The 14468-nt window shown below is 42.5% G+C and overlaps 1 protein-coding gene across 1 annotated transcript in view; it reads right to left on the bottom strand.

Moving 5' to 3' along the window:
- TTLL12 (tubulin tyrosine ligase like 12) overlaps positions 1–14468 on the bottom strand; it is a 61995-nt gene that overhangs the window by 17379 nt on the left and 30148 nt on the right. The window contains exons 4-6 of the mRNA XM_050919810.1: positions 14297–14456; positions 13452–13585; positions 9716–9792 (exon numbers count right to left, since the gene is read on the bottom strand). Coding sequence (XP_050775767.1) covers positions 9716–9792; positions 13452–13585; positions 14297–14456 — 371 coding nt within the window. The remainder of the gene's footprint in view (positions 1–9715; positions 9793–13451; positions 13586–14296; positions 14457–14468) is intronic.

A 14468-nucleotide genomic window follows, 5' to 3' on the forward strand; every position in this document is an offset into this window, starting at 1 on the left:
CTGACGTTAATGTGTAGGGAGCGATCGTGACTCAATCAATAACCTTGTGTGCTGAGATCATCCAGGTGGGCTCCCTAGCCCAGGCCATCAGAGATGAGGGTCACTGACCGGGATGCAGCCGCAAAGGTAACGCCCTCCAACACCGATGCAGAATTCTGCCACCACATGAGTGACGACAGAATGAGGTCTGGGACCCTGACTACATGGTCAATGCTGTGTCTGTTGGGGACGTAGACCAATGCTAGCCACAACTGCAGATGGAGCTGCATGTGTCGGCCCATGTAAGTGCAGGCCACCATGTGATCCAACAACCGCAGGCATGCGTGAGCAGTGGCGAGAGGGTGGGCTTGCACGCACAAGATCAAGTCTGCCATGGCTCGGAACTGGGCCTCGGGAAGGAAAGCTCTGGCCTGAGTCGAGTCGATGCACTGCACTGGAACTAAGGTTGACTTTTTCTCAATTATTAACAGCCCCAGGATGCGACAGATGGAGCAAACCACACTGAGATGCCGTCGCACCAGATCCCAGGATTGGCCCTTTATTAGCCAGTCAGCAAGGTAAGGGTAAATTTGAACACCTCAAGTAAGTGGTCACTGGCGCTATGCACTTTGTGAACACTCTCGGGGCTGACAGGAGACCAAAGGGCAACGCTGTGAATTGCAAATGGCACTGACCCAACACAAACTGGAGGAAGCGTCTGTGTCCTAAGAAAATGGAAATACGAAAATATGCATCCTTCAAGTCGAGGGCGGCATATCAGTCTCGCGGATCCAAGGAGAGGATGATGGAGGCCAGGGAAACCATGAAAAACTTCAACTTGTTGAGGCGACTCATGTCTAGAAAGGGTCTGAGACACCCTTTTACTTTCAGGATTAGGAAGTAGCAGGAGTAGAACCCTTTCCCTTTCACGTCCCAAGGGACCTCCTCCACTGCCCCCAGGTGCAGGAGGTTATTGACCTCTTGAATGAGAAGTTGCTCATGAGAAGGGACCCTGAAGAGCAACAGGGAAGGGGGGTGGGAGGGAGGTTTGGCCACGAACTGCAGGGTGTAACCTGAAGATATTATGTTGAGCACCCAACGATCTGAGGTCAACTGTGACCAGGCCAACCGGAAAGGGTGCAGGCAGTTGAGGAAAGAGTAGGAGGGTGGATCCTGGGATGTGACTGGGATGCTGTCCTCGAATACACCCTCAAAATGCCTGTTTCTGGCTTCCTGGGTTTCTGGAAGGGCCAGGCTGAGTAGGCAAATAGGAAGACAACGGGAGTCTCTGCTTAAACCCCTTGTCTCTATTCTTTTTCCTGTAGGTGCTCAGCCAGGGAGTCCCCCAGGACCTAGACTGGGGAAGTGGACGAAGATGGAACGGCTTCATACTCCTTAGCAGGCTAGGAAGGCCCGATGAGTGGAGGATGGTACGGGAGTCTTTACAGCTGTACAGCCTTGCATTTGTGAGCTCAGAGAGGAGCCCCACTCCCTCAAACAGGAGGTCCTGAATGGTGGTTTGCATCTCCTGGGGTAATCCGGAGGACCGTAACCAAGAGCTGCACCTCATGATCACCGCAGAGGCGACAACCCTGGCTGCCGAGTCCATAGTGTCCCAGGCCATCTGGAAGGCCCCTCTCGCCACCACTGTGCCTTCCTCCTCTAAAGTGGTGAACTCCTGGACTTGGTCGTGGGGGAAGGTCTCTTTGAATTTGCTAAGGGAGTCCCACAGATTAAAATTGTATCTGCCTAACAAGGCCTGGTGGTTAGACACCCAAAATTGAAGACTGGCCATTGAATGAATTTTTCTGCCAAACAAGTCCAGTCTCTTGGTGTCTTTGCTTTTCGGAATGCCACTGACTTGCCTCTGCCTGTCCCTTTCATTAACAGTGGACATGACCCATGCCTCCGCTGGAGGGTGCACTTACAGATATTCAAATCCCTTTGCAGTGATGTTGTACTTTTCCACCTTCTTAAAAGCAGGCAGCATGGAAGAGGGGGTCTACCACAGCAATTTGGCAATCTTAAGGACCCCTGGGTGGACAGGCAGCACGACCCAGGCTGTGGTGGTGGAGGTTGGACTCCTTTTCCAACTCCTCAATCTCCAAGTTCAGTTTGGTAGTAACCCTTTTAAGGAGGGCCTGGAGCTCCTTGAAGTCATCGAGGTGGACTGTCCATTTGGGAGGGGCCCACCCTTGCTTCGCTCGGAGACAACAAAAACGACTGCACCACTGGGGGAGGGGTGGGTTCCCCTTGTTCGTCCAGGGACGGCTCCTTAGGTGCTGGAACTTGCTGCGCCGCTCACCATGTCTGCAGTGCCAGATGAACTGCTTACTCTTTAGCCACTGGGGCTGCTTCAGGCAACAAAGGGCCCTAGGAGAAGTCAGGGTCCCTTGCCACTCTTAGGAGTTGGAGATGGATCACTGACTGGGCCAGGGGGTCAGACCACAGTGGTGCCCCTGTGAAGCTCTGGGGTGGGCACGTGGCCTGACATAGGTCCTTTGCCCAAAGCCTCTTTCCCCTCTGGTGCTGAGGGGGGAGGGGAGAAAGGGAGAGCTCCTCTTCTTTTGCCGCTTCTTAGGCACCAGCAAGGGGGAATGGTGCCAGATGGAACGCTCCACACTGATGCCAAGGTAGGAGCCCGAGTGGGAGGGCTCCAACGCAAGACGAAGTGCAGCCTCCATGAGGAGGGCCCTCAAGTGGATATCCCGCTCCTTTTTGGTTCTAGGCTGAAAGTTTTTACAGATTCTGCACTTGTCCTTTCTATGGGACTCCCCCAAGCACTTCACTCAGCTGTCACGGATCACTAACAGGCACTGGCCTGTTGCATGACAAGCATGGTTTGAAGCTGGGGGAACGAGGAATGCCCTACTCTGGGGCGAAGTCCCAACCAGGACCCTAACTACCAAACTAACCTAACATTTAACTTAATGGCTAATTAAAGTACCAATTTCCTATATACAAAAATGATCATCAATGAGTTGTAAAGAACTGCTAATGCTCTTGAAAAGCAAGACGAGATGCTCCGACCAACAGTCACAGGTGGCAAGAAAGAACTGAGAGTGCATTAGGCCGGAAGTGCTTACTATTCCAGATCATGAGCATGGCACTCAAGGGGGCGCCACAGCTGGCCCTACGGATACTGCTACAGCAAAAATCTCCGACGACTGTGCACGTGGGTGTGCTTACACCTAGAATGGAATTAACGCGAGCAAGCACTCGAAGAAGAAACTAGGGCTGTCGATTAATTGCAGTTAACTCACGGGATTAACTGAAATGCACTAAAGATCTATATGCCCCTTCATGCTTGAACCACCATTCCAGAGGACATGCATCCATATTTATGACGGGTTCTGCTCGATAGCGATCCAAAGCAGCATGGACCGACATGTCCACTTTCATCGTTGAGTCAGAGATGCCACCAACAGAAGGTTGATTTTCTTTTTTGGTGGTTCAGGTTCTGTAGTTTCCTCATCGTAGTGTTGCTCTTTTAAGACTTCTGAAATCATGCTCCACACTTTGTTCCTCTCAGATTTTGAAGACACTTCAGATTCTTAATCTTTAGGTTGAGTGCTGTAGCTATCTTTAGAAATCTCACATTGGTACCTTCTTTGCACTTTGTCAAATCTGCAGTTAAAGTGTTCTTAAAGTGAACAACATATGCTGGGTCATCATCGGAGACTGCTATAACATGAAATATATGGCACAATGCAGGTAAAACAGCAGGAGACATACAATTCTCCCCTAAGGAGCTGAGTCACAAATTTAATTAACACTTTTTTAAAATGAGCATCATCAGCACGGAAGCTTGTCCTCTGGAATGGTGGCTGAAGCAAGAAGAGGCATACGAATGTTTAGCATATCTGGCACAGAAAAACGTTGTAATGCCAGCTACAACAGTGCCATGCAAATACCTATTCTCACTTTCAGGTGACATTGTAAACAACAAGCAGGCAGCATTATCTTCTGCATATGTAAACAAACCTGTTTGTCTGAGCAACTGGCTGAACAAGATGTAGGACTGAGTGGACCTGTAGGCTCTAAAGTTTTAGATTGTATTGAGGTTTTTGTTTTTGTTTTTTTTAATACTACATTTGTAAATTCAACTTTCATGAAAAAGATTGCACTACAGTACCTGTATTAGGTGAATTCAAAAATAATATTTTCTTTTGTTTTACAGTGAAAATATCTGTAATAAAAAATAAATAAAAAGCAAGCAGAATACTTTGTATTCTGTGTTGTAACTGAATCAATATATTTGAAAATGTAGAAAACATCCAAAAATATTTAAATAAATGATATTCTATTATCAACAGCACAATTAATCACACGATTAATTTTTTAATCTCTTGCCAGCCCTAATGGAAACCCATCTTGATTCATCCTCCTCCATTTGGTGGCTAATACTGGGCCAAAAGACAAGGCATTTGGCCTTCAAAAGGAGAAGGGAGAAGGTGCCTGGCCCTTCCAAGTGACAGTTGGCGCCTCTGGTAAGTCTTCATTCCGCGTCACTCCTAGACATCGTTTTGTCAGGCTGGCTGTTCTCCTCTACATTACTTTTTTTTAGCATTTCCAATTAATCTTAATAGACTTCTGCCATTAGCTGTGCATCAGATATCTGCTCTCCTCAGCAGAGGAGCCGAATGTACTTTTTGCTAGTCATTAATTCAATTGACAAGTGGGTCATCTTCTCCCAGCACGGAATCTATCATATTAATAAATCCATTTCTCAAGAGCATTAATTCACGTAGGAGGTCTGCATAAGCTTTGTACTGTGCTGAATCACAAGGAAATGCAAGTACTGATCTAAATATAGTTATTCCATACTTCTGGTTTAAAGAGCAAGTTCCCCCTCCACAGGTACAATTTAAAAGGTGGATTAAAAAAAAATCCTCTAAGCACAAAAACAATATCCTTTCAAAAAACTAAAATCTCCAGCTATCAAAGAACACTGTCAAAGTAGTTCTTCACACTGACCTACATTTACAGACACATGGAAGATGCAGCTGTAAGGAATACTGCTCACCTAACGTTCATTTTAAAGTTATTCTTGTCTCTTTCAATGAGCACCATGGCTCCTGAGCCAGCTGGGTTCTTTCATGGAAAAAAAAGCCTCTGCTTTGTCAGGGCTTTTAAGATTAAGAAAACACCAGGAAAATTCATACCCCAGCATAATACATTGTGTGTCCAGTTTGGGCTGGGCCAAAGGACATTCATACTACCAAGGAGTTGAAAGTTAGGCATCTAACAGCACATACCCTCTACTCCATTAGTCACAGACACATGCCCCTTACAACTACCATACATTGCAGACTACACATCAACCTCATCTTTAGCTTGTGTAGGGAGGACAGCCTTCCAGTACCTCCTTTCCCAAAACATAAGTAAACATGGTTTTCCAGAACCATGCAGAAAAGACAGCAGGTGGAAGTCAGGGCCATTGCTGGATACACCACCATATTCACTCTTGCAGCTTTAACCTATTGTTCTGGCACTGGCATAAGCTAAACCATAAGATTCATGAATATATTATCCAACCCAGGAGTTACAAGTTGTTCTTAAAATATGGGTTACAATGCATATAACACCACAAGTCCTGTACTACTGCTTTTCTTGTTAGCTAAGCCACACAAAAGAATGAACCAAAGTGCATTCAAGGTGACTTCTCCCTTTTGATGACAATAATTGCAGGAAGCCTTCCAGGGTCAGCAAACTCAAATGAGTCTGTGTTTCTGTTAGTTGCAGAGGAGACAATTCTGCACAAAGAGCAGGACCTTTTCACTCACTTCAAATGTGGAACAGATCATGTTTTTAAGATGCTGCAGCTGCACCCCACTCCCTAGAAGTCTGAGGAAGTGCAAAGAAATTGAAAGGCAAAAAACATTTAAGATTGAAAAGGAAATTTATATAGGACAATACATAATTGAACTATAGAGCTCTCTGCCACAAGAGAACATAACAGGATTAAAAAAAAAAATAGACATGTGTCTGATAACAATCAATTTATATTACATCCAGAGACAGACTTCCAGTACCTCCAGTATAGTCTCTCTCTCTCTCATTCACACCAGAAAGTATTACAGCCTCACAATTAATGGCATAACCAATTATTGTGGCTTGCAAGAGACACTTCCCAACAACCAGGTTATTCTACAAAGGTCCACTAGAGGGTATCTAGAACCTCCCTCTGAAGCATCTGGAACTGTCCAGGGATTAGAAACAGGATACTGGACTAGATAGACCTCCATGACAGTAATTTCTTCAAATTCGAACTGCATGCAAAGGGAAGTATTAGGATTTTTAAAACCTCTTAGTAAAAACGCACAAAATCTCATTTTAGAGCCTATGATACATGACAGGGTCTCTAACCGCAACTCTGACACATGGAGGGGAAAAAAAAAAATTAAACAGGACAAGTGTTAAAATCCACCATAGAAACAAATTTACTTGGTCCTGCCTCAGCACAGGGGGCTGGACTTGATGACCTCTCAAGGTCCTACCAGCCCTACATTTCGATGATTCTAAGTTACATCTGACTGATTTAGAAGCTTTATAATTATATTTCAAAACCAATATGGAAAGTAAGCAGCAGCAAACATTTGAGTTTTTTGAATGATTTCCTCCCTACCACCTCCAAAACATATCGAAGCTTGAATATTCACAACACAAACTGGGGTAGGGAATAAGATTGACAGCATTTTTTATATATATCTAATGTTGTTGTGCAAACAAATGTTGAACCAAAACACTGACACTGAGCAAATTAAACTGTCTCCATGAAGGTCTATGAAGCCAAGAACAGGTCTGGGGTTGAGGGTGAATTGCTACAGCTGAAATCTGAAGAGACTGATCAAGACAAAAAAGATTTCTTCTTGTGTCAGCTCTTTAAGCACTTTTGGAAGCTTTAAGGATGATTGATAGCACTGACAAGAAATGCTGGAAAAAGATCTTAAGACAAAGAGAAAAAGAACAGATCTAACCCAAATTCAAGAGTGTTTTATGTGTCAAAAATGTACGCAACAGAATTGTCTCTGAAATTTGTAATGGGCTTGAAAAGGAAGTAAAAAACCAACATTAACCACCAATTAATAAAATTCTTCCTGTAGAAATAGTTCAAGCTACATAAAACAGTAATCACTAACCTCCCTTTTAGAAATATTTGTTCTTGGTTTCCTTTATTCTACAGTTTTAGAATTTGCTCTGTATATTTGTCACCTCCCCATGCTCTGCGTTCTACCTCTACTTCGAGGCAAGATGACTATGATACACCTTTTAGAAATTCAGACTGGAAATAGATTTCAGGATGTGAACTTTACCCCTCCCTGTACAAAAGGGGCACAGAACATAGAATTCCAAATGTGGGCTGTGCATGTCCCTCTGCTTTTGCATGCCCGCCTGATTTTCCTCCCAGCAACAATCAGGGTGTACATGGATACAGCGCTGCCACTGCCTGTGGGCTCACCAGCCCCGAGATAAACCCATTCCACAGTGTTTGAAAGCCACTGAGGTGGGGGGAAATGTCTATGGCTCAACAAGGTATGGATTCTGATTCCTTCTTGGGCTCCCTTATCCCCTACAACATGAAGCAGAGCGCCCACATAGCAGTTCGCAGAGCAGAGAAAGTTCTCTCACATACACACCACATAGCTGCCTGTCATGCCAACAGGCCTATCCCACCCATGAAAGAAGCTGCATCCTACAAAGGATTGTTATAAGTTATTTGAGATGTTCTCTAATGTCAAGAAGAGACCACACCAAGGACTGTGTGGGGGAAGATATGAGTACTGATGATGTTCCTTCAGAATGAGAAAACGGGGAGTATCAAGAATGCTGCAAGGCTTTGGATTCCTGCTGTGAATGGCATTTAAGTGACATATTTACCTTGGGGAAAGAGAGGCGGTGTATAGGGAAAAAGGCAGCTGGTATACTCAGCAATGTTATTGTTGTCCCTATCCTAACTATACTTCATATTCTACCCCTCTAATTTTCAGTGATTGAATGCAGCAGCAATCCCACTGAGAAACAAACTCCTGCTTACCTCTGCAGGTTTTCCAACATGATAGTTCAACTGTTTCTGGACAACTGAAACAACTGGGGGAAGCCCAACTTGAAAAAGAGACTTTCTATAATCATCTCTCCTCAGGAAAAGAAAGGTAACCTATGGATCCGTATAGCAAAACCCACAAAATAAGGTGCTGGGCTTCTAACTGAAAATAAGAATACTGTCATCTTTGTACTTTAGGTTTCTGTATCCCACTATACTGCCCATAATTAATTAAGATATGCGCTTCTATAAAACTTAACTGAAATGATCCTTTCATTCTATTGAGGATGGGTGGCTGGCCTCAAATACTGAAATCATACAAGTTTAATGGCAAATCTCTTGCAGCAGCACACGTCATACTGGAGCGGGGGCAATGGCTAAGAGCTATTCCCTCTAGCATCCAAAGCTACCATACCTTTTAATCCTGGTTTAAAATCCTATTGAACTACCTTTCACAACCAGGCCCTTCCTCCAACCCGCCTCTGAAGAATTAGGGCTATTCTGCTGCTGTTGTACAGAAAGGCATACCGTATATACTCGTTCATTAGCCCGTTCATTTATAAGCCGACCCCCCAAGATGGTGAGGTAAAAATAGCAAAAACTGTATGACCCTTTCATAAGTCGACCCTACATTTCAGGGGTTGGCAAACTTTGGCTTCTGGCCAGTTAGGGTAAGCCGCTAGCGGGCCTGGACGTTTTGTTTACCTGGAGCATTCACAGGCATGGAGCCCCTCAGCTCCCAGTGTCTGCCGTTTGCTGTTCCCAGCCACTTCCCATAGCTCCCATTGGCTGGGAACGGCAAACGGCAGACACTGGGAGCTGAGGGGCTCCATGCCTGTGAACGCTCGAGGTAAACAAAATGATGATGTATTAGATATTTAATTCAATGATTCCACAGAGTTTTAAATCATCAGATTTTGTTGTAGACCATTTATAAGCTGACCCCTGCTCTTTGGTGCATCACTTTTTTATCAAAAATATTTGGCTTATGAACAAGTATATACGGTATATCCCAAAGATAGTTGGAAGAGGTTGGGGGGAGAGAATTACCTGTGTCCTTCCCTTGCCTCCCCATATATATACTGACCAGCTTTAACGTGACCATTTGGTAGCAGTGGCAACTGAAGAGCTCAGAAATGGAATATTCATGGTCTAATCCAATGAGGCAGCATGGGGAAACTTGTACTACTGCCGCTGTACTTGCTCTGTGGATTGACTGAAGACTTAAAATTTTCCCCATGGACATTAAATTCACTAGTTAAAATAAATAAAATGCAGAGATTCCCAGCACCAAGATGTTGTGCTAAATTCCTTTCATCCTGAAGGTGGCATCTCTTCAAGAATCTAAAACGCAGAGTAAAAGTTACAAAGGTGGCAATATCCATTGCTCCTAGACAGATTCCAAAGAACTAGTAACTCCTGCAGTCAGAGTTCCAAGCATGGATCAATATAATACCACCTGTGCTGGGGTGCTGGAACAATTTGTATAGTGGGGATGCTGAGAGCCACAGAACCAAACTGTAAACTCAGTACATGATGGGAACCATTTGAAGCCAGGGGGTGCGGCAGCAGCACCCGCAGGACTTATGCACCTGTGCCAACCTTCTGGAAAGGATAAGCCTCCTATTCAGGTTGTATACGTTTCAGCTGTCAGGAAGCATTTTAAAAGGCATTTTGTTTGAAGATACATACTTGAAAATTTTATTCTTGTCATAAACTGGTGGATTTATAGCCATAGGTAGTTTCTCCTTGTTTTTGTCTAAAATAGCCTAAAAAAACAAAACAAAGAAAAAACAAACAAGTTTATGTTAAGTAGCACAAGCAAATTTCCATCAAACCTCACAATCTTAACGTGTTAAAGGACCGTGTACAGTAATTTAGGCCAAAATTGAGTTGATTTTTTTTACAAGAGTGCATGAAAACAGAGAAGCTGTGAAAAAGAAATTAATGCAAGACATAAAAAAGTTCAACAGGATGTAAAACAACAGTGCTTGGGTGTTTTATTAGTGTTGGCATATGAAAGTCTCCCTGAAGCACAAACACTTCAGAGTTCATCCACTCTCCCTTCTCCACTGCTATATTTTTTAAAAAATAAAAAATATCAGGTTAGACAGAAGTTCCCTTGCACACTTGGCCAATCACGTTGTCTTTTAGCAAAAGATAAACTCCCTTAGGACTCTACTTTGAGAAATCTACATTGATTTTTTATTTTATTTTATTTATTTTTTTTTAAAGACAGCCAAGGTATAGCTTAACTGAATAAATGATGGTTTAATGTACTGTAAACTGGGGAGGCAGCCAGAATATCAAAACGTGGTGTTGACCTAACTCTGATCCTATTAAAATAAATGGGAATTTTATCATTGACTTCAAAGGCATTAGTGGTAGGCTAACACTGAGTGCTTTAGAAAACTCCAGCCATGATGTCATTGGCATATTTGATTGTAAAAGGGAAACTGTCACACTCCATTCATTGCAACAGTCTGCATCAAAGGAACTGTGTGGGATATCTGGGATGAGAAGCAAAGGGTCTCTTATGGAACTGGAGCAGATGCACCCGGGGGCAGCTCCAGGCCCCAGCATGCCAAGCATGTGCTTGGGGCGGCAAGCCGCAGGGGGCACTCTGCCGGCGCTGCGGGGGCGGCAGGCAGGCTGCCTTCGGCAGCTTGCCCGTGGAGGATCCGCTGGTCCCACGGCTTCTGGACCTACCGCAGGCATGGCTGCGGGACCAGCGGACCTCCCACAGGCAAGCCACTGAACGCAGTCTCCCTGCCGTGCTTGGGGCAGCGAAATGCCTAGAGCCGCCCCTGGCTGCACCTATGGATTAGTTCCTTTGGATACGGTTACAGCAGCTCTTGAGAATGGAGATTCCACTGTGACATACACTTGTGCTGTCCCCACATAGGATACTGCTGGGACAGGCAATCCAGTTCAGACACAGGATTCTAATCCTTAAAATTATTGTTGCTGGAGATTCAATTACTTATAATTAAAAGGTGCAAACAAAAAGCCTAAAAAAGAACCCTAGCTATCTTCAAAAAGAGATTGGATTGCAGGAATATAAATTACTTCTTGTTTTCACTACCTAGTGAGAAAAAAGTCTGCACTTGAAATTGTAATCTTCTGCTCTTAAAATACTCCAAAATACTATTGCAGAAATCAAATTACTCAGTGTTAGTAAGATCCCAGTTTAAGTTATAGCTTTTTTGTTTACTGTGTTGTACTGTTAGTAACAGTGAGATTAGTGATCCAGCAGCCACATGCTTGTGTTTGAAGCATCATGTTTGTGACTCTACTATACAAAATATTAAAGCCTTTCAGATCAATGTAAAAGGAAATCGGCCTTCTGATTCAAGGCAGGACAGATTACTATTGTAGGTTTATGCAGCAGAATTTGAAGGAAACATCAGTAAAGTAAGATGTCATAAAAGTTTAATAAACTGGAAATGGTTAGTTAAATATTATAAATAAAATATTTTCAAGTTGCAGACACTGAGTTGTAAAAATATTTTTTTATGTAAAATATGAATTGCAAATGTGCTCAGGGAGATTTTCAGATATTTTGCACTTATCTCTAATAGGCTTGGCTGCATAAAAGGGATGGTGTCCTATCTTGGTGTACAGGATGGCACCAAGCACCCAGGGCTACTTTGCACTGGTATTTCATCAGTCTGAGGAAGGTCAGCAGCTAACTGATTGGTATGGAAATGCAACATGCACTCAGGCGGCTGGTGCTTCTGCCAGCTGTTCCCATGACAACTCTTATGGGTACCAGAATGAGACAGAAAAGAGAACAACTGGGATCGGAAGATCATCTCCCTTGTAAAGATGCACTGCATTATCACAGATAAAATGACAACCAGCTGCAAGAAACACTACTTCTCTAACTTAACCTGATAATTATAAAACAGAATTAAACCACATACAGAAATGCCTTATCCTGGGCTCAAGGCACTTTTGCTCAAAAAAGCAAACATATGATCAAAATTAAAAAAGTGAAATGTTGCTCCGAGTCTCTAAACCAAGAAAATACAGCCCTCCAAAAACAAGTATATTTCTTCAAAAAAGTCTGACATATGTAATAAGAGAATGATTATTTTTGGTATTTTCATTTATTTGGGTGGAAACAAGCTAACCTGGTTTCTGACTGGCTGCAGTTACTACAGTAACTGGGGCTAAACAGCTATCCCACCCCTCACCATGTGGCCCAAAAGTAGCAGACCACTGTGGTGCAGGAGGGGTGCCTTCAAAGGCCTGGCCTGAATTTTGAAAGTTCTGAGCACCCAGCATGGATTAAAAAAAAGAGAAGATTAAATCAAAAACCTATTGCTGTTCTGTGCATTTTTAATTGAATTAGTATTTCCATCCAAATAGAACTTGAAAAAGTAAAAAATTTATCATCTGGTAAAAGATATACTATATAATTGCTTAGATAAATGTACATAGATACAACATATCTTCCTGGTTAGCAAAAAGCAGCACCAGATTTAGTGTAAAGGTTATGTTTAGTTGCAAATTAGCATTTTTAATTGTTATCCACCAGTGAGATTCAGCCTCTCTTAAATGGGGTAAGTTATTTTCTTAAATCAGTATAAATGCAAAACACAATTAAAATCAATTATTCAAATTTAAAGTTTCCTGATAGCTGATTTAAACCATGATTAAAATCAATCCACCCTATAAGCAACCAACAGTTTCCACTGATGCATAAAAGTTAGTCTCCCGTTCTGGAAAGTTTTGGCACATTTTTTGTAGCCTATTTGCCAAAAGAGAAGACACCACATGACATTCACTTCACACCTTTAAAATATAACCGAGTTCTCTATCACAGCACAAAAGCTCAAAAGGGAAGTATTTGCGGGAAAGATACTTGAAAAGCAGAGAGTCATCAGCTTGGAAATTCTGTCCTCGGTGTAGTATTTAATTGCATTAGAACTGTAACATAAAATGAATAATGAGGCTGGAAATAAGATTTTGTTCCTTGCTACAAAGATTAATCTTCCTATATTATGGGATTGACCAAATACTCTGTAATAATAAATCCAATAGGGACGAACCTATTTAGCAATTGCTCCAACCTCTGAATCAGCATGATGAATTCCACATAATTTGGGTTTATGGCATATCAGAAGCCTTTGAACTAGGCTACTCGGTGCCTGTTTGGATGTGAGATAGCAAAGGGAACTGCAAGATGTGGCAAGTCACTATTGTTTTAGTTTTAGAACTGCTATACATTTTTATTTCTGGCTTCACTACATCTCCTTCGTCTTATATAGAATATAAATTTATATAAGGCAATCTTTTGGATTATGAAATCTTGATACTTCATATTGCAGTCACGAAGAGAAACAAAACCAAAGTAATTCCAGGTTTAAAGAGATCGTCCTAATAAGAGAGATCCTAAAGAAAAGATTCATTATAATTATACCTGGTAGTGATCTTCTGATGGTTCTGGTGTAGAATAGTTAACATCCAATACCTCAGTAGGCGCCCATGGCAACAACATACACTTCCTGATTAAACGATCAGTTTCCCCATAGGCATAGTCACGAGTCACTTCCTCTACAGGGGGATATAAAAGTAATTGTAGGGTTGCTAGTCATTTTCCATTAACAACCTTCCCCACACCACATTCAGGCAAATGACATAATTCAACCATAAATTATGGGACAACTGCAATGAGTAAAAAAAAAAAAAAAAAAAAGTACTTTTTTTAAAAAGTGTAATTTAAAAATGTTACTTAGGGTTAGCTATATGTTCACATCTTATTTTTCCTCCCCCTAGGAGCTCTGCCTCATTCAGTGCGCAGGATAGATGAAGGGCGCCAAATTAAGACTACCTGGGCAATTTTAAATGTGTCATTTCCTTATTTTGAGTGCTTTACTTTGTAGCTTAAATAATGTCCCTGCAATGTAGGTTTGTGTAATTTTTGTATCCACTGCTTTCTAGCAAAAGCAGTTCAGTTGGACAACAAAGAGAAACTCTCCAATCCTTTGTTGTAACAACAACAACAACAAACATTTCTGGGCAGAGGAAGGCCTCCATATCTTTAATACGAGTCATGATGTGAGTGAGAAGTTATAGCTATATGATGTTTTGCCACTGAGAAGGTAGAGGTAGAAGTGTTTTAAAGACATGCAGGATGTTGGAGAGGTGGGGGGTGGTTTAAGCTCATACTGGAATTGTGATAAGATAGAATTGGTTTGGTATGTAAATTCAGTTCTGAACTTTGGATAAAAACAGATCACATACTTGATGTACTGACACACTTACCACCAGTTTCAAGGTCCCTTAAAGGCCAGAGAACCGAGTAAGCAATTTGCTGAGGAATGTAAAACAAAGGTGCTGTTGCAAAGGTAGGCTCATCTGAATGCTGAATTCTGGATCCAAATTCATCCATAATATACCAGACAGGAACCTTCTCCTCTGCAGTCTGGGAGAGAGT

Source organism: Gopherus flavomarginatus, chromosome 1 (genome assembly GCF_025201925.1).
Source record: "Gopherus flavomarginatus isolate rGopFla2 chromosome 1, rGopFla2.mat.asm, whole genome shotgun sequence".
Classification (NCBI taxonomy): Eukaryota; Metazoa; Chordata; order Testudines; family Testudinidae; genus Gopherus; species Gopherus flavomarginatus.